At 35.5% G+C, this 21,284-nt stretch overlaps 1 protein-coding gene across 3 annotated transcripts in view; it reads left to right on the top strand.

Moving 5' to 3' along the window:
• RELCH (RAB11 binding and LisH domain, coiled-coil and HEAT repeat containing) overlaps positions 1 to 20,687 on the top strand; it is a 71,649-nt gene extending 50,962 nt beyond the window's left edge. For 2 of the 3 annotated variants that reach the window (XM_070940759.1, XM_070940760.1), the window contains 10 exons: positions 1,270 to 1,349; positions 2,561 to 2,667; positions 3,696 to 3,795; positions 7,070 to 7,152; positions 7,973 to 8,036; positions 11,844 to 11,982; positions 12,104 to 12,220; positions 15,678 to 15,766; positions 16,126 to 16,196; positions 18,417 to 20,687. In XM_070940759.1, coding sequence (XP_070796860.1) covers positions 1,270 to 1,349; positions 2,561 to 2,667; positions 3,696 to 3,795; positions 7,070 to 7,152; positions 7,973 to 8,036; positions 11,844 to 11,982; positions 12,104 to 12,220; positions 15,678 to 15,766; positions 16,126 to 16,196; positions 18,417 to 18,537 — 971 coding nt within the window. In that variant the 3' untranslated portion in view covers positions 18,538 to 20,687. Of the gene's footprint in view, positions 1 to 1,269; positions 1,350 to 2,560; positions 2,668 to 3,695; positions 3,796 to 7,069; positions 7,153 to 7,681; positions 7,765 to 7,972; positions 8,037 to 11,843; positions 11,983 to 12,103; positions 12,221 to 15,677; positions 15,767 to 16,125; positions 16,197 to 18,416 lie in introns of all 3 variants that reach the window. The other variant, XM_070940761.1, reaches the window with a different exon arrangement.
• Positions 20,688 to 21,284: the final 597 nt, after the last annotated feature.

Below are 21,284 nucleotides of genomic sequence, written 5' to 3'. Positions count from 1 at the left end.
ATATAAAAAAAGAAAAAAGTAACAAACACATCAAAATATACTACATATAGGAAACATTTCATTATAAATCCTTTATTTCATGGGTTGAGGTCATATTGATCAGTCATTTCATTGCTTTAATAAAGAGCCACTTCATCAACAAGAAGGAAAATATAGCTATGATCTAAAACTGTAAATCTGGGGTCATGTTGTTTTTCAACCATTTTTGTGCTGTCCTTCCCATGCTTTATAAATCCCAAAAGATAAGGTACAATTCTAAGAAATAAAAAATAAATATTTGTATAGTGATGAATTTCATTTTTATGTGTAATTCAGAAGTACATCCTGAAATTATATTTAATATTATAAGGTGTTAACCTTATTAACAAATTTAGTTGGATATTATAAAATGGAACAATATAGGGATCAACCCATATCATGTGTATATGTGTGCCTTCACCTATTCCAAGGTTAGCAGTCAACCCTTTTTAAACATTCTCTGGAGTGTCCACTAAGCATAAAAAAAATTATTGAATTATTTCATTTGAAGATTATAAGGTACTTAATATTACATAAACCTCTTAGCTGTTTATTTAATTAACTATAGCTGCCTTTCTCAACAAGTGACTATTGATTTCTTAATATATTACAGAGTTTTAGCAGGTAACTAATATGCTACTTAGCTATACTTCTTAATTGTTTATTTCAAGTTAATATAAATTTGGGATTATCCAAGACTTTCCAGAGCCAATAGTAATTTGGGAGTTTAAATTTTCCTCATATTTAAACATTCCTCCTGGCCTAAGTTACAAAATCAAGAGATATTTTAATTCTATGTGCTACGATTTTGCAACAGATACAGTACTAATAATTTTTAAAAATTGTATGCCACCTGATTCTCAATGACTGAATGATTAAAATATAGAATACTATCTATTTCTAGACCTGTATCTGCAGAACTGTTCCTTGTGCAAAAAGCTAGATAACAAAAATATTATTATTATTATTATTATTATTATTATTATTATTATTATTATTATTATTATTATACCACTTTATCTAATTTGAGAGAATAAACATTGCTAACTTTTTTTTCTCACAGCACTTTTGATCAGTTTTACTCTCTGAATTTGTCTTACTTAGTTCTGTAGAAATAGAAACTGGGTGAATAGAGGAGGTGTCCCTGATTTTGACTGGGCATTTTTAACAATTTTAGGTAATAGCATTATATAAACATGTATCAAATTGAGCATCATAAATAACTTCAAGACTTTTATTTCTTAATTTCAGATGCTGCAGCAGGGAATGGAGTACTAACAAAAGCCACAGTTCCTATCTACGCAACAGGTGTACTTACATGTTACATCCAGGTAAACCCTATTCTTCAATTATGAATTTGAAAAGACAATAATTATATTTACTTAAACCTTCTAAATAAAATTTAAGTAATTCGAAGAATACTTACGCTTTTCCTTAGATCCTAAATTATATTATTTTCAAAAGTGTATAGAAAGAGATTTCACCTTCCTTCTATGGCTACTTCTAAATAAAATTTTGCCTCCATTTTTTGCCTTCATTAACCTTGCACACTCCATCTCACGCTATCAAAAAGGTCAACTCTTACTGTCAAGAGATTTGGGGGGGAGGTGAATGCAGTTGACTGGAATAGAAAATAGAAAACTTGCTATTTTCTGATAAAGATTTCATTTCTTTAAAAAATATGTTACAATGTTATTACCACCAAAGTCCTTTTCCCTTCTGTTTCCAGGGAAAAAATCTTGAAAACTTATATTAAACTTTTTATCATGCAAAGTTAGATTTCCCCAGTATTTGCTGTGCTCTAGTAAAGTATTACTATTTTCAGTATTATAAAATGAATGCATTAATATTTTCAGTATTCCTTTTAGTAAAAGGAACAGAATTAGATAAAGCCATTAGTTATACAAGCATACAATAATCCCTGTTTGTTTAATTGTGAACTTTGGAATTTGATATAAGCTGCAGGGAGGGTTCGATCATTATTACATAGTTTCATTTTAATAGAGAAGTAACCAAATTAGTACACATTCAAAACTGAACTTTAAAAATTAAGGTTGGCTGGAATGACAAACATAGCAAGAGAATCCAAGTCAAAATGAAGCATTCAGTATTATAGGAATATGCTTTGACAAAGAACAGTAGATGCAAAATTATTATTATTCATAGCATGTAGTAATTGCTAGTTTGCAAGCATTGTATATGTTTATGCTTTATGAGTTTTTATATACAGTTGATTTCACACTTTAAGGATATAGTGACTACAATCTATATTCATTTAACCAATGATTCAGTGAAAATATTGATATCATTGTTTGTGGTTCTCTGACTAATGATTTGGTATGACACGACAGGGAATAGACATCCTATCCCATTCTAGAGCAAAGTGCTGAGAGCCGGGACAGTATCTCCTGATCAAAGGCCACAATTGAGCCATGAGTCCCAAAATATTACTAGGTTTCCTTTAGTTAAAATCTTAATGTGGTCCACTTCCTGATAATATGACAGGAAATTTAAATGTATGTTTTTAAACCTCTACTTTCAGGAAGAAGACCGCAAGCTGTTAGTAGGATTTTTAGAAGATGTGATGACTATGCTTTCATTATCTCACGCTCCCCTTGATAGCCTAAAAGCATCTTTTGTGGAATTAGGGTAAAGTATATTACTGAAACTGGTATAAAGGGACAATTGTTTACATACAACAACAGATCTAAGAATTTAATCTCAAAGATTTTGGAATTCTGGTCCTAAACATTTGCATTTTAAAGCAATAATCTATGAGTCTGCAGGACAAGAATGCTGTTATGTTTTTGTGACATTTTTCCATCAAAAAATGGCAGAGTATCTTACAGTCTTTTGTGCTCTGACATACAGTAGCAATTTTATCAGATTACCTCATAATTAATTGGAGAAAAAAGTTATATAATAACCAATTTGATAAATAGTACAAATATATATTTTGATTTAAAAAGATATTGAAAATATAGTTGGAAATTTGCAGTATTAGATCAACCTGCTACAAAACCTATATTTGAACTCTCCTTGTTCATGTAGTCCATGCAGTAAACAGATAGTCCTTGACTTACGACCACAATTAACCCCTGAAACCTTTATTGCTAAGTGAGAACATTTGTTAAGTGAGTTTTTCCCCATTTTATGAATTTTGTTGCCACAGTTGTTGCCACTGCAGTTGTTAAGTTAGTAACAGGGTTGTTAAGTGAATCTGGCTTCCTCATTGAGTTTGCTTGTCAGAAAGTTGCAAAAGATGATCACATGATTCTACTGTAATCATCATAAATGTGAGTCTGTTGTCAAGCATCTGAATGTAAATCATATGACCGTGGGAATGAAGTATGAAAAATGGTCATAAGTCATTTCTTTCAGTGCCATTGTAACTTCGAACTGTCACAAAATGAACTGTTGTAAGTCAAGGACTATCTGTAAATGGCAACATTTGAGATAGTCAAACGTTTGCTCTAAAAAGCTCCTCCTACTCTAAAAATACACTTTTGGGGATAAATGTGGTTGAACATGAATAGATTGTAACTGCAGGCACTTTGCTTTTGTTTAGACTGATTCAGGTTAGCTGAGAAAATATTTGAGGAGAGAAGGAAAGTGCAAAATAAGTGCAGTTGTTTGAAAGCAAATTACTATTTGAGCTGATTGTTTTGTGTTCTCAGTGCAAACCCAGCATACCATGAATTGCTGCTAACTGTATTATGGTACGGAGTTGTCCATACTTCAGCACTTGTTCGATGTACAGCTGCCAGAATGTTTGAGGTAAGTGTTTATTAAACATATTTTAGATATTACTAATTCTATTCCCTCCAGAAATACTGGTTGCCCTTCCCTGTGCCTATCACCATTTAATTCCTCTTTTCTCAAGACCCTAGATATGAGACAGAGGGGAAGCCTTACAGTCAAGTGGATATGGTATGATGCTTCAGAATACATCCATTTTTACAGAGGGAACTGGTTATGTTAAAAATACTGTCAGATAAAATCGTAATTTATCTGATCTAATATATTTAGATTCCTAAAAGTACATTTTAAAATTATACTCTGTTTTAAAATATTTTAAAGTAGTTGTGCACTGTGTGATGGAGCAGGATGTTAATCCTATAGTTTGAAATGAATTTTTCATTTTTCATTTCTTTTTTTTTTTTAAAGTATTGCTGTGTTACATGTGTTTGTGAAACATTTCAGGGGAACAGGCCAAATTAGACTTTTATTTCCGACCTGAATTGGTGCATTGCTTGCTTAAAAACTTCTGTTAGCTCTGAGAAATCATTTCAGTGCTGAATTCAGTGTTCAAACCAGCCATCAATTGTAAATACGTTGTGAATTGGACAGTATCTATAAAAATGTTCAATTGCTTCCAATGATAACAACTGAAATTGCCTGTTCTGTGATTAAAATAAATATTAAGTAAGGAAAAGAACAGCATGCTTTTCTTGTTTTGCCTGATATCGCTGGTACATAGAACTGAAAGAAAGGGGGTAAAAAAAAATCACGTATGGTTCCTGTTCTAACCACACAGCATACTGTACAAGCTGCAACATGGAGATACTCCTTTTCAGCTTTGTATCACATTATCCACTAGTTTTAAGTTACTCCTCAGATTTTACCAATGTCACTTTAGTAGTACCTAAACTACTAAGTGGGAAGATAGGCCATACCTTTAATGAATAGATACAATTCTTTGGAGCATTTTCATGTCCTAAAATAAATCTTTTGACCCTGATCAAAGGATGACCATAAGGATGATGAAGGACCATAAGGGTCATCTTGCCATTTTCCCTACATTCACAAAGATACTGGTCTAATTTTAAGTCTTCATAGCAGTGCAATTAAAGATAAGAAATTAAATAGAAATGTTAGTAATGTGTTACTTGCTTCTAAAGGCCATTTAAATCTTTAAAAAATACTGCAGGTGACAAAGCATATAAGGTCAAAAATAGGGTTTTATTTTGTTTTGCCACATATTTTTTTCTTCATAATAAGGTGAACTCATTTGACAGTATTGGGAACTCAGTCTTTATTTGAATTGTACTTCTGTTTTCAAATATACCCAGAGGCTATATTCATTATTATTCTGTGAGTCTCTTTCCTCGCCTAACCTTTTTTTAAAAATGACAATTGTCAAATGGAGAAAATGGCTAAATTAATCTCTGCCAATAAATTTTTCTAGTTTACTTTTTTTAAAATTAAGTTGTAAATGCTATTTTCTATGCTAGGTGTATTTCCTTTTTATAATTCAGCTGAAATAGCAATAATACACATCTATAATTAACTCTAATATGATTATACAAAGGTTTAATTGGGAAGTATTTGATGTTGGTCTAAACTAACATGCTGTTTTTGACTTAGTTTTCCCTTTTGCTCTGTATGTTTGTGTGTGCTTGCGTGTCATGCATTAATATTAAACTGAACATAATCTTGAGTACTCTGTGTTGATCCAGATTTGATCCTGGTTTGAACACTTATCCATGCACAGTAAGGACATCAACTGGAATCTCTGTTATAGTACATAAGTTAAAACCATGGGTGGGCATTGATTCTCTGTTACCTATTTACCTGCTGAGTGTTTAAAGTTTTATATAGATTGCAAGACTAAGTAGCTCATTATTTGGTATAGCCAGGCATTTATAATTTTATGCAAGAGTACCAATTCAAAGTTCTATTAATGTGAATTAATTATGTTTTTAGTCACTAGATATCTGAAACTGTACTCTTGCTTTTTAAATTAAAATATGTTAATGATCTACACAAATGCTATAGTATAAAAGCAAAAACTGTACAAGACTGAAGTCAGCCCACCCCTGGTTTATAACAAGACAAGTAACCATTGTGGCTTTCTATCAATAAATCCTACTGTTACATCTTAAAATCAAAATACGTTCTAAAATGAGAATCCAGGTTCTCCTTATCTTCTTATTATCTGAAGCTTCTTTTTAATGTTCTTTTTATCTTAGGTATACATGTACTAAGTAATTAAAAGCCTTAGTTAGGATTAAAAACTTTTATTTTTTTTAAAAAAAAAGCTGATGAAATACTCTTATTTCATTAGAAATAATTAGATTAGATAATTGATTAGAAATAGGAATTATGTCAGATTGGTGCATTGTTTGGATTTCCAGTAAAGTGTTTCCCAACCTCCTGTTCTTTACAATTATACCTTACAGCAGGGGTGTCAAACTGGCGGCCTGCAGGCTGGATGTGTCATGCACAGGCCACACCCATCCCAGCTCCGCGAAGGGAAAAGCGTTGCAATAGGTCACATGACAGCAACATGACACTGCGAGTTTGACACCCATGCCTTACAGAATCCCTGCCGCTATAGACATCCTTAGTACAGAAACACAGACAATTAAAATCAAGGTTATGCTCCTTTTCAGAGCAGGATGGTTTGCTTCTGGGATTAAAATATTCCAACACACCTGAGTTTGGTGAGTCAGGTTTTAATACTCAAATGCCAGCCCCAGACCAACCCTAATAGAATTTGTTGCCATTTTCTACATGTTTATCCGATCTTTTAAATTCTTATCTTTTATTAGTGACAATAGAGCCTAGTTTATGCTCACAAATCACAAGAACTGTTTTGGAGTTCTTAGTTATCCGTTCTTCATATGGAATCGGGATTTTTTTTTTTTCATTTAGTGAACATGACACATTCCTACATTTCAGAAAAACTCAGTTACTATAAATAGAAAAACTAGAGCTATAACAAGGTAGCCATAATGGAGCTTTGTAAACTTCAAACATTACTTTGAAATGTAAACATCCTAAACTAGCATTCAGGATACTGTCAGGATCTTTTGTTGTCTAACAGCTCTGTAGTTGGTCTGTATTGCCTGCTTGGGCCACTTAACGCTTTCATCATGCCTTCTGCCTAGTTATATTAAAAGAGCACTTTAGTGTAGCGATACTTGCTTCTAATTTTGGTTTGCCTTTTGTGTTTCTCTTCCTCTTGGTTACGCTGTTCTTCCCATGATACTGTGCTCACTCTTTCCGCACATCACCTGTGATATACCCCTCTGCTCTGCCCACTCAGCTGTTGGTGAAGGGGGTACATGAAACTCTGGTAGCTCAGAGAGTGGTTCCTGCTCTCATTACTCTCTCCAGTGACCCTGAAATGTAAGTTTCCCCAACTGTCTTCTACAACTAGCTCCCTCTTACAACCTGTCAAGAAATAAACCTCCAGAATGCATTTGTTGATATGCAGCTTTTTTTAAAAAAATCACTAAGTATTAAATATACTCAATATCTTTAGCAACTAAAAGAGTAAGTACTTTATTCTTACAAGCAAGCTCAAGCTCATTCAAAACACTTAACTAGTAAAATAGTTGGAAGAATAATGCAACCTTAAACTTAATTCTTTCTGAAACAAAACTATAATAACTTTTATAGTAAATAATGACATGTCTGAATAAGTTTCAGATGTTATCATACTGCTGTTTGTTTCTTCCATGCTGAAGAGGGATGCTAATTTCACTAACACATTACTGCCAGTAAAAAGCATGAGGAGAGTCCTTACTTATTTTAATGCGTGTGGGTGACTAAACTTAGAAAGACTGGTGATTCTGCCTGCCCATCCTCAGTCACAGCTAACTTAGTTATCCTTCCAGTTTAAAACCATTTTTATTGCATGTTGACTGGTTTACAGCTGACTCTTCGAGGCATGCGTGAAGCCTTAGTTGACAAGCGGGTTGCTCCGGCCCTTGTTACCTTGTCCAGTGATCCTGAATTGTGAGTTTCTGAATGTGACCTTGAGTTAATCTTTCTGTGTCTTTCTCTCTTTTTTTTTTTTAATTTTGATACTACTTCCTGGTCTAATTCCTGTCACTGCTAGCAGTTAATACCTTAATGGAGTTTCAAAATTAGTATTCTATTTTTAATTAAACACTTATTTTACTGTTAACAGCTGAGTATTTGTTTTGCTTTGTTTTGCCCCTAGCTCTGTAAGAATAGCCACAATTCCTGCTTTTGGGACCATCATGGAAACGGTCACTCAGAGAGAGGTAGGATTTCTGTGTATTGTATTAGGATATTCCCAGTTTGTAATCACTAACTACTGAACTCTGTTTAAAAAAAATGTTTTCAGGATATCTGGATTGGTCAAAGTTGTAATTAAAATGAGCAACTTTTTCATTCCAGTGAGCTATTTACAGCAATGTGCAATACAAGTACTCTTTGTTTAGCAACTACAATTTGCCTTTGCGAAGTGGTTGCTAAGTGGTCGCTTACAATCCTATTTCAGTTTTCCTTTGGTTTATAGACCTACAAAGGTCATAAATGCAGAAATTGGTCACAAAGTTATTTTTTTATCACTGTTGTAATTGCAAATGTTCACTGTATAAGGCAGTCGTTTAAGTGAGAAGTAGCTGTATACGTGCAGTTTTATCCCACTGATGGTGTGGCACACAAGCAAGATAGCAAGGTCCTTGTCTCCATTTTGTCATACACCAAAGAGACTTTGCCTTTATCCTCTTTTGCCTGTACTGAGCACCCATCACATAATTCACCTCCTCATACTTCAGCTCTTGATAGAATCCTTCTTAGTTGTAAATGGAGTACATAATTAAAAAGGGGGAAATTATATGTGATGATGATTTAATGTGCTCTAATCTTCATCCCAATCACTCTGTGTTGTTCACAAACTGTTCGGTGGGCTGCTTGGAGCAGTAAGTATTAATTAGCTGGTTTCTATAGCCACCCATCTTGCATATGCAACTTTGGGCAGCTACCAACACATTAAAGGCAATTTTTTAAAAGAGAGCAAAAGCATAAAAACTCTAATGGTCACAAACCCAATTAACAATAATACCATGCTCTAAAATACACCTTGGGCTTCAGGGCTTTCTGAAGGCCATCAGGGTTGGAACAAATCTAATCTCCAGTGGAATGATGTTCCATGCCCACATTTCAGACTTAGTGGGATAACTAGAAATAACGAGAGATATATAAATAATCCATCCCCATGCCTTGAAGGGTTTCATAGGTGACTACCAGCATTTTGAATTCCAACCATAAACCCTGGGAGCCAGTGCATCTTATGGAGCAGAGGTGTAGCATGGGCATATCAATGTCTATAGCTCCCTAAGCTACCACATTCTGGACCAGTTATATCTTCTCAATAATCTTCAAGGACAACCCCATGTAGAGAACATTGCAACAATCCATTTAGGAGGTGACTAGAGCATGAGCGACCATGAAAGTCCAGGAAAGAATTCCCTCCTGGCTATGGTTACCACTTGCCCTTCAAACAGGACTCCTGGGTTCATGAGGACCCGCTATCCCCCGTGCGCCCTCCCACCCCCATTGTATAATAGTTCTATTTGATGTTGTACAGCTACATTCAGAAGGAAAGAGGGAAAACTGGCTCCATGTGGTCATAAAACCCAAAGCCACTTAAGTCATGCTAGGGTTGAGCTGAAGTTTATGCTTCCCATTCAAACTTTCACAGCTTCCAACACTAAAATAGAAATTCCATAATAGTACCTGATCTGGGGCAAAGATGTAATACTGGGTATCATTATCAGCCTTAGACTTCAATCAGCAGCTTCATGTAGATGTTAAATAGGAGTGGAGAGAATGGAAAACTGGGAGAGAGAAAGAATGGAAAACTGGGAGAAAGGCTTATGTACTACCTGTCTGCTACCCATTAACACAAACTAAACCCAGAAGAAGGCGAAGAACCGGCCCAGAATTCTGCTTTTCACTTATAACTACCTAAGTCAGTCCAGAAGGATACTCCCTATGATTGATGATATCAAAAGCACATGAGCCGCATCATACTCCCACCAGAGATCATCCACCAATGTGATCAATGCTGTTTCAATCCTCTGCCCAGGTCTGAAGCCTGATTAAAAAGATCCAAGATACTGTGTTTCCCCGAAAATAAGACCCTGTCTTACATTTTTTTGAACCCCGAAATAAGCGCTTGGCCTTATTTTCGGGGAGGTGTTATTATTTTGGGGCACGTGGAGCAAGATGGAGCTCCTTTTGCCATCTTACCTGATTTCCAGTTCTGTGTTGAAATATTTTCAGGGAGGGCTTATTATCGGGGGAGGCTTATTTTATGCGCTCAAAAGCCCGATTGGGCTTATTATCAAGGGATGTCTTATTTTCAGGGAAACAGGGTAGTATATGACCAGGACTGCATGTAATTCCCACACATTCACTATTGAAGAACTTCTCAAACAGATTTTACAGGGGTAACTAGGCTTTAGTTGACTCATGCCATGCAGCAATTCATATCTTTATAAAAAGCTTAATAGAAAGCAGCCCTCAGTTTATGACTTTCCTGGGGGGATATGTACAATCCAGTTCCGAAGTTCCAATGGCCACATGACTCTACATTTAGAGCCATTTTCAGTGTCCCACAATCATGTAACTGCATTTTGCAACTGTCTTGCTTAATGACCGTGGTGGCTGCTTTATGGCCACACTGTTGCTTAATGGCCACAACAAAATAGGTCACAAAATTGGATCAGTCGGTGACTCCAATTACAATCATCACAACTTACAACCATGATGGGCATGCTCTATTATGGTCAAAAGTTGAGGACTACTTGTATGCATTCTGAATCAATGTGCCTTCAAAGAGAGCATTGTAGTTATCAGAATGGTGCAAACTCCTTGCTATCTGGTCATTTTTCCACACATCGTCATGTTGCCGTCATGTGACATATCGCAACTTTTTTTCCCTTCAGAGCTGGGGTGGGTGTGGCCTGTGCGTGATGCATCTGGCCTGTGGGCTGCCAGTTTGACATTCCTGGTCTATGTATAATAAAGTTATTAAAATCTTGAAATAGTAAAGAAAGGACACCAAATTCTGACATTGCAAATAAGTGAAAATAAAAAATATTGTAATCATTACTGCATGTGTCCAGAATTTCTGTTGTGCTTTTTCAAAGCCACTCTTTATATTCAGGCTTACAGGTTAATAATATTCATAATATAGAAGGGAAATATAGAATGGCCAAAGAATGTGAACTTCCATGCCTTCCATGCCTTTATCTAGTTTTGATAAAATTAACTTGGAGAGAAATATTTCTTTTAAATGTACTGCCATACGATGCAGTCAGGGAGCATGGTAGAGCATGGTTACATAGACTTAAATCTCACTTTGCTTTTTTTTGGAAGTAGGAAACCTAACATATTTTAATATAGAACTATAGTAGAAACTATATATAACAAGAAATGTGTTAATTTTTTCATTCTTAAATTTCATTTCATTATATGCTCAGGAAAAAAAAACATTGAATGGGCAGCCCATATTTTCAAAAACTTGTGAATTAACGAATAAGCTGTTTCTGATGGTTAAAAAATATAGCAGAGTTTGCATTTGTATAATTTCAGACTGTTCCTTATTTTCTAAAATAACATAGTAGAGGAAATGGAACTGAACATTTGTACTGAGTCATACTTGTGTGCTGAATAAGTAGTAATAGGTTAGTTTAAATACATAAATCCACATTTGTACTATGGAGTTAATTACATATTGATGTTTTGTTGGGGTTAATGGAATTTAGAAATTTGAAAATGGGTATTCAAGAGACTTTAGTCAGCATCATTTTTTTAAAAGTGCATACATTTTAGAGAAGGATTTTCTACAGAGGAGATGTTGAGGATGGGGTTTGCTTAAGAGATAAAAGTATTAATGCTAGGATTTTTTGTAACAATAAAAATCTGATAATGTTAAGTAAGTAACAAGTAAGTAAAACAAGTAAAATGTTAAAAGTTATTTTCTTTTTGGTGTTATTAATTTTTGCTTATTTCTACAATAACGTTTTCATATCTTATAAATTATATTTCCTTTTAAGCTTTTGGAAAGAGTCAAAATGCAGTTGGCCTCTTTCCTGGAAGATCCCCAGTATCAAGACCAACACTCTCTGCACACAGAAATAATTAAAACCTTTGGAAGAGTCGGTCCAAATGCTGAGCCAAGATTTAGAGATGAATGTGAGTTTGAATAACAAAACATAAAGACATCTGTTTTTCAGTTTGTCAACAATTACAGCTCTATTCTTGCACACTTTGGTGATGTTATTATAAATTTTTCCCCAAATATTCCTCTTTCCAGTTGTTCTTCCACATTTGCATAAACTTGCCTTGGTTAATAACCAGCAATCTGCAGACTCAAAACGACTGGACATAGCTACTCATCTCTTTGAAGCCTATAGCGCACTCTCCTGCTGTTGTATCCTTATTTGATTTGAAATTATAATTTGATATTTGTACAAACTATTGAAAAATACTCCGTCTCTTCACAAATTGTAATATTGAGTGACGTGTAATGTTTCCATCAGGTTTTGCTGAGAATATTAAAGGCAGACAAATTAAACAGCTTTTACGAATGAAGGCAAATATATATGTCTCAGGATAATGTTGCAGGATCCAATCTGGCTTGGTCACCGGGACCAGAGGTTTTGTCTTCCGAGCTTTCGGACTTGTGCAGGACCCAATCTTCAGGGAACTTCTCTTATAGCAGAGTATTAAACAGCTCTTAATAATTGCACAAAGGCATCTACATTGCAGTGGCAACAATAAGAGTTGTACCCTTTAGAGTCAGAAGTGGTACACAGGCTCTCTCGGATGGAGATACTTTTCCATTTTCTGAAACTGATCCATTCTTGAAAGCTAAGGACATTCTTAACTGTCCCACCCAACAGTTGCAAATCTTGAAGAGGCAAGAATTTGCACCCCATAGCCTCCATGGTTCTGAAATTTGTGGCATCAAAAAAGCTAGTGTCCCTTTCTGGCAGGCTGTTGCATTTCTAAACTTCAGCTAACTATAAAGTCTGACCAGCATTTTATGGATATTTATTTTAAGTACATATTGTCATTGAGGTCTTTTCACATACTGTATTTTTCAGAGTATAAGACGCACCTTTTTCCCCCCCAAAAGGGGGTGAAAATTTATGTGCATCTTATACACCAAATGTAGCCCCGCCTATCCACTGGCCCCCACCCTTTGGCCTCTGCCTTGCAGCAGTTATCTCCTTGCAAGCAAACAGCAAGAAAAAACAGCTCCTTTCAGCTTCAGCACAGCCTATTTAGCACAAGTTGATTGGATCGGCCTCCCGACTCTCAGCTGATTTGCTCTCAGCTGTTTTGGGCAGGGATCTGCTGCTTGTTGCAAAGAGGTAAATTGCTGGAACAGATTTTTTTTCCTTGTGCTAATCAAGCTATGCTGAAAATGAAAATGAAAGTAAAGCAGGCTGTTTGCTGTTTGCTACAACGAGGCAAAATTGCTCAGAGGCAAAGGCAGAGGGAGATTTCTTTTTCCTCTTTTCCTCACCAAAAAAGGTAGGTGCGTTTTATACTCCGGTGCGTCTTATACTCTGAAAAATACGGTATGTAGATCAAAGATCAATGACGCCATAGTGTTTTAAGAGTTCAGTGAAAGTAAGCTCAGTTTCATCTCTTCCTCTGGAGCTAGAGGGAGAGGCAGCTATTAGTGATAATCTCCCTGCTCATCCCTCTTCCTTTCACTAGGATCCTTCTCTCCCTCCAGGAAGCTCCTATAATATTTCTGCTAAGCAGAGGAACATTTTGCTGCTCCCCACACAATGGCTTTTTTCCCTCTCAATAAAAAGCTAATGCCATAAAATGAAAGGCAAAACTACAGCATTGGTTTTTGCTGCTTCCACATTGGCTGGCTGGGTGGAGCTATGGGTGAGATAAGTAGCCTTCATTGATATTCAGACTGCTGCTTGACATTTGGATAGGAAGGGTGGTGGCATAATGTGGAAGTGCCCAAGATTTTAAAAGCCTTGAGTATAGAAATGTAACTTTAAGAATGGTAAATTTTAAAAAAAGAATATTTTGTGTTAACAATAAATTACACCATATCAATGTTGTTCAAGTGAACTCTGCAGTTTCAGAAAGTAGATATAAGGATATAAGCTATCTCTTTTTAGTGGACTCTTAACAATAAGTGATACAGGTTCTGCCTTCTTCTCTACTGTGGTCAAAGTGTACTTTGAATAAGAGAAAAGGGAACATAAGTGACAGAGGTTTGAGCTATACTCCCAGTAGTAGAAGAAGAGAAAGAAATGATAAACATTGTGGAATACAGTAGCAATCAGTGGTGGGTTTCAGCAGGTAGCGGAAATTTTGAGATGTTTGGAGAACCGGTAAATACCACCTGTGACTGGCCCCACCCCCATCTATTCTCTGCCTCCTGAGTCCCAGCTGATCGGGAGGAAATGGGGATTTTGCAGTAACCTTCCCATGGAATGGGGTGGGAATGGAGATTTTACAGTATCCTTCCCCTGCCATGGCCACCAAGCCATACCCACAGAACCAGTAGTAAAAAATTTTGAAATCCACCACTGGTAGCAATATTATTTAAGATCTGAGGTAAAGAAGCAGCAGTAGGTTGAATTAAGAGATTGGTTGTAAACATTTTAGTTATTCTTTAATTGCAGCATTTTTAATTAATATTTAAAACATGCATAAACAATAATATCTTGTAAACATGTTAATTACCTCAATATTATATGACTGCCATACATTTTATATGCAGTTATTTTATTTATGGAATTATTGATAAAATTTATATGGTTGTCCATCTCATGGAAAGTGACTCTGAGTGGCATGCAACAATCCAATAAAAAAAAATATATATAAAACAGTCGTGACCTAAAACCATCATAAAATAATTATTAAAAAAACTATAAAAGCAGAACTAAGCATGGGAAAAAATATTAGACAGAGAGATGTTGATAATAAGAGAGCAACCACATATTTTCATTCATCCTCTTTTGGTCTTTGAACACTACTAAGAAACTTCATTTGCGGGAAAATGCTGCAATCCATGTCCTAGCAGATGAGAAATGTTAGGAATGCAAGGTCAGCAAAATACACTTGTACTCTGGGTACAAGTTAGCCACCAGTTTGCTTCCCTGTAAAATACAAAATGCTGGTTAGAGCTTTTAAAGCCCTTTGAGTTTAGTTTATCTGTGGTACTGTGTTCTCTGAATACAGTCTGGTTGCTCTGTGCCTTCAGGCCAAGACAAAAACCCTTCTAGTCCCTTCCTTCAGGAAAGGGAAAAGCCCAAAGGCAGTTATTCTGAGTGTTGAACTCAACTCTGTGGAGTATCTTGTTCCCCAAGGTTAGAATGCCCCCCACCAATTTGTATTTAAAAAGAGGATTAATTTCAAAGTCTGAAGTATTTACTAATAGGGCTGCTACTTGTTTCATTCAAATTTATAATTTTATGTTACTTTGCTTTTCAGTGTATTTTGATTTATCAGGATTGTATTAATGGATTATGTCATTTTATTGGATATAAGCCAGAGTTATTGGATAGAGATGAAGAGTGTTTTTTTGTAAATAAATGAAATCTTAATTGTAGCTAAATTCAATACTTAGAACTGGTTTCTTTCTCTCTGTTTTATGTTATTTTAAAAAATATTTTTTCTGTTCTATTAAGATTGTATTGTTGCAAATATATTGCATTTCTTAATAATTATTTCAAATACTTCATTCTTATACTAAGGCAATAAAATAGTAACATTCAGAGTTAACCCTTTGAAGTTAGCTAAACATACTATGGTTTTTGCACATTATGTTCCAGTTTTGACTTGAGATGAAGCAGATCGCAAGCCAATTTTTTTTTCTGTCAGACCTTAACTGATTTACCTTTTAGTTATTTCAGAAGAGTTAATGATCAGTCACTTCTTACCTGGACTCAGGTGTTTAAGAAATGACATGGAAGCTCTCTCACCAGAACATGAGGTGAATATATGAGTTTCAATTTTATCTTTAATGTTTATAAAAACATAAGAAATGTATATTATTAGCATAATACTGCCAAATTAGAAATAATTTTAAGATTAAGTTGCAAGTATTAAATTGCTAAAAATTATTAGGTAAAATAAAATATATCATTTTTGATCTCAGTAGTAATGAAGTATACCATAATTTCAGTTTTCATTAATTTTAAGCCTTGTAGCCAACAATACTTCATTCTTAAGATATTAGCAAAAATACTGAAGTGTAATGTACCTCTCAAGTTTGATTCTGTTCATTTACATAACATGAATTGTCATAAATATTATCTGTGTTCTGAACATTTGTCCTCTCCTACGTCTTAGGTAATTTTAAGTTCCATGATAAAAGAATGTGAACAGAAAGTGGAAAATAGGAGTGTTCAAGAACCACAAGGGTAATGTGTGTTTTTTTATACAAGGCCCGAATTATATGGGCAACACTATTGATGAAGCATTGTTATCAAAGCAGAACATTTGTATTCATTTAATAATTTTTATTCTTTGCTGAAAAGACATTGGCTAATATAGTGGAAGAAAATTGAAAAACAGTTGTAAAAGAAAGTCATCCACACCACTTTATTAAATGTTGTATAAATCCCAGCGGTAATAAGAAATAAGAAAGAAATAAGTAGTCCTTTTGCCTTTTGGTTTCATTTTCAAGGGACGTAACGGGAAATCCAAGTTTGTTGGGGAAAATAATTTGTTTCTTGGTATCTGGAACAACTGCTTTTAAAAGATCCTGGAACAACTGATCTTAAATTATTTATTTATTTATTATATTTATATACCGCTCTTCTCCCGAAGGACTCAGGGCGGTGAACAGCCACAATCAAATACATAAATATAAAAGTTAAAAAACAATTTAAAACCAGATTAAATACTTTGGCCCACAATTAAGAACATCCCATTAAAATCCAATTTAAAACCGTTAAAATTAGGCTAGCCCGGCTTGCTGGAATAACAAAGTCTTCAGGGCACGGCGGAAGGTGCGCAAGTCTGGGATCCTCCATACCTCCAGGGGCAGCTCGTTCCAGAGGGCAGGAGCCCCCACTGAGAAGGCTCTTCCCCGGGGGGTCACCAGTCGACATTGTCTGACCGACAGCACCCCGAGGAGCCCTGCCCTGTGGGAGCGTATTGGCCAGTGGGAGGCTGTCGGTAGCAGAAGGCGGTCCCGTAAGTACCCAGGTCCTAAGCCATGGAGCCCTTTAAAGATATTAATCAACACCTTGAATTGCACCCGGAAGACCACTGGGAGCCAATGCAGCTCGCGCAGGAGAGGTGTTACATGGGAGCACCACGCTGTTCCCATAATCACCCGTGCAGCCACATTTTGGACCAGCTGGAGCCTCCAGATGCTCTTCAAGGGGAGCCTCATGTAGAGAGCATTGCAGTAGTCCAGTCAGGAAGAGACAAGGGCATGAGTGACCATGCGCAGGGAGTCCCGATCCAGAAAGGGATGCAACTGGTGGATCAGGCGAACCTGATAAAAAGTCCCCCTGGCCACGGCCGTCATATGCTCTTCTAAAGACAGCCGCGCGTCCAGGAGGACACCCAAGTTGCGAACCCTCTCCGTGGGGGCCAATGACTCGCCCCCAATAGCCAGCGATGGCACCAACTGGCTATATCGGGACGCCGGGAGCCACAGCCACTCAGTCTTGGAGGGATTGAGTCAGAGTCTGTTTCTCCCCATCCAGACCCGCACGGCCTCCAGGCACCGGGACATCACTTCAAGGATATCATTGGGGTGGTCTGGGTGATACAGTGTTTTGAGAACTAATCTGTCATTCCCGTTCCCTCGTCAGATCTTATTCTTAACATCCAACTACATGCCAGAAGTGCAGTTTTATGGATAAATTTTAACTAAAAACAGGTTGAGTTTCAGAATTTTATCCTATCTTGTTATTCAATGGTATAATTCCACAGAGGGCTTGAATTTCCTACTGAAGCAACATATAGCCTTTATTGGTAGCTGAATTTTGCATTTTGGAAAAAAATTCTTTCAAGTTTGGAAACTATCATTCTATTGTAATGACAAATTATTTTGATTACAATTAAAAAAACTTATTTGGGATAAATAAACCATCTTATACTAAATTAGATAATGAGCATATCTAATTTAATGAAAAGACGGACTGGGGTGACATGATAGCAGTGTTCCAATATCTCAGGGGTTGCCACAGAGAAGAGGGAGTCAAGCGATTCTCCAAAGCACCTGAAGACAGGACAAGAAGCAATGGAGGGAAACTAATCAAGGAAAGAAGCAACCTAGAAGAAATTTTCTGACAGTTAGAACAATTAATCAGTGGAATAAGTTGCCTCCAGAATGTTGTGAATGTTCCAACACTGGAAGTTTTTAAGAAGAGATTGGACAACTATTTGTCTGAAATAGTATAGGGTTTCCTGCTTGAGCAGGGGGTTGGACTAGAAGACCTCCAAGGTCCCTTCCAATTCTGTTATTCTATTCTATTCTAAATCAGATCTGCTGTTAAACTTAATACTGCTGTCTTTAAGAACAGTTTTTCAAAGTCTCGTGTAAGAGGTTTTCTTCTGCCCAACTATTTTAGATTGTTGTGATTGATGATGTTATAAATCAACTTACTTTTCTTTCTCCCTAGTTCTATGTCAATTGCAGCAAGCCTTGTGAGTGAAGATACCAAGACCAAGTTTCTGAATAAAATGGGCCAGTTAACCACTTCAGGTGCCATGCTGGCTAATGTATTCCAGAGGAAGAAGTAAATTGGAATTAAGAATTAAAGAACATTAACACTGAGAGACCTCATTAAGACTTGTTCCTTGTACTTGAAGTACTTGTCTTTTTATTTTACGTCTTATGTTCTTGTAGTATAATTTTACTCTAATCTACAAAGATATTTGCACTGCTCTTGAATATTGCTACATATCTGTTAATTTGGGGCAAAATGTGGTTGATTATAAAACTAAATTAAGTCTGTATCAAGTCCCTGTCCTGTGTTCTTGTCTTTCCAGCATTTTTTTATATATATATAGTGGGTTTTTTAATTTCCTGATGGGTTCTTGGCTGATATCTGTATTATACATGGAACTGTTATGATGGTACTTAAAATAATGTAAATTTGAAGTCACAGTTATAAAGTAATAAAAGTGGAGATTACTTATGTATTTAAGTTATAAGAGGGGTAATGCAGAGCTTTTTTAATGTTTCTAAAATGAAAGGTAAGAGCCACCAGCACTGATTCCTGGATTGTTTTTGTAAGTTATTGTATATTTGAATTACAGAAGTGAATGGAGGATATAATGTACCACGGAATTCCTTGCACTACTAGTACTACAATATATTCCAGAACAGATGAATTCAACAGATTTTTTAAAATTGTCACTCATACATGTATTGGCATTTTCAATGTGTATAAAGCAGCTTAGTATTAACCTTTCTGCAAGGCAATTTATACCAGGAAGGGGAGGAGAAATAAATAGTGCAAACTTAATCATATGTACCTTGATGAAAGCCATACTGATTTCAATGAAGATTTCTTTCATATGAATGAGTCTAATATTGCCTTCTTAGAATAAACTTTTAAGTGATACTGCTCTTCATAAATGCTTCAAGCCAACATCATGTTTCTGCATATAACAATCCTGTGTTTGAAGTGTGTCCTTGCTAAAGTAACATCTACTTAAATACCCCTCCAAAAAAATAATTGACATAGAACATTCTGGGCACTACATAAGGTAAACGATTTATAGGATACTAGGCAAAAGGACTGGTTTCAGCAGTAAGAGATTGGCTAGCATTTTGTTTAACTTGGGATTTAAATCTTGCAGGGCAAGGATGAAAGAAAATGTGTCATCCGGTGCCCCAAGTAGCACAGAAGTGACTGAAAGCAATAATTTATTAAATTTTAAATGCAATGCCATATAATATCTTCTTAACATCCTGATATTTTTAAAATTGCAACCAATGATCTTCTATCCTTGTAGCATTTTTCAATGGTGAATTAATCTAAGCCCATCCATTGTTTCATAACTATAAATATCCAGATGCAAATTCTACTAATATAGCTTTCACCCTTTCTACATTTTCTCCATACTACATATTTTGTAAATATGCATGCACATACACATTATTTTCAAAAATAAAAGGAAGACGTTACCTAATGCTGTGCCTATTTTAATGAAATTGTTACTTTTGTGTTAAATCTCGGGTAGAGACAAACAGACCTGAAACATTTATATAGAATCCTACTATAAGTATCAGTAAATCTGTTATACATATGGTCAAGCTCAATCCCACTGTTATTTCAATGGAAAGGAATAGCTTTTCTGTTATTGCTCTTTTTTTTTTTAGTAAATTGTGATTAACACACTTCAATAATTTATCTTGGAAAGAAATATCACAAATATCCTCAGCCCATTGCTAGATTAAATTCCCATCAATTCCATCCACCAGTGTCCAAAACTATTTCTGGGTAGAGCTGATAGAAGTTGCATTCCAGATTCTGTGACAGGTAGCAGGTTGGGAAAGCTTGCCTTATTATATACTTCAGGATTTCTGTGCTGAGAAGTAGAAAAATATTAATTAAAACTTGTCTAAAAGAAGTGCATATGCATATGTCATCAGTTTTTCACTGTACTAGGCTGGATTGCATCTGGAGTATTTTTACATTCCCAATATACATCAGAAGAGACAACGCACTTGGAAAATAATCCGTCTTGCATTAAAAGTGCAAATGTACCCATTTTGAAATCCGATGATGATGAATGATGAATGGGTTTTCACCAGTTGTACTAACTGTATTGCAAATGCTGTCTTAGTAGACCATCTGATAATGAAATGCTGGGGCGTTCCAGAAGAAGTAAAAGTGGCTAACTCTCCTGTTCTTTCTTGAATTAAATAAAATGTTTTGCATACCTGTTTTGGATGTTTATTTAAGGAATTCTAAGTGATTTGGCATTTGTTTGGAGGGTTTGACATTTAATATTTGAGAATTTAATGTTCATGTAACATACATTCCTTTTCATTTTTCTAAATAATGCAGTCCATTATATAAATACATATTTTTAAAATATAAAGATTGCTGAAATTTCTCCTTGCAGCCACTGCCTAATTGCATTTAACTATAGCTTTTCATTCATAGCACTGAAGTAACAACCATACTGTGCCAAATGAGGGATAGAATTTTTTGGCCTGTTCATCAAATCGATTAGTGAAAACATCTCTTACATACTTCAGATGTCAGGATTTCCAACCTGGAAAATCCTAAATATGGATCGCTAAGAGTTGGATGGCCTATAAATGTAATGTTATTGCAATTTTTTTAAAAAATAGCATAGTTATGACATATTTGCATATCATAGAGTGACAAATATATGTGACCTTTTCTGGAACTTTTGATAGGCATATTATCTGCAACAACTTCAATCTAAGAGGTACATCATAATACGGCAGGATTTTTGCTAATATTGCCTAGTATCCTGAAGCAGCTATTATTTTAAATATGCATGGA

Source organism: Pituophis catenifer, unplaced genomic scaffold (assembly GCF_029215685.1).
Source record: "Pituophis catenifer annectens isolate HBS135680 unplaced genomic scaffold, rPitCat1.0.hap2 SCAF_3, whole genome shotgun sequence".
Lineage (NCBI taxonomy): Eukaryota > Metazoa > Chordata > Lepidosauria > Squamata > Colubridae > Pituophis > Pituophis catenifer.
The sequence above is the reverse complement of the archived record's forward strand: the minus strand, read 5'-3'. Positions and strand labels throughout refer to the sequence as shown.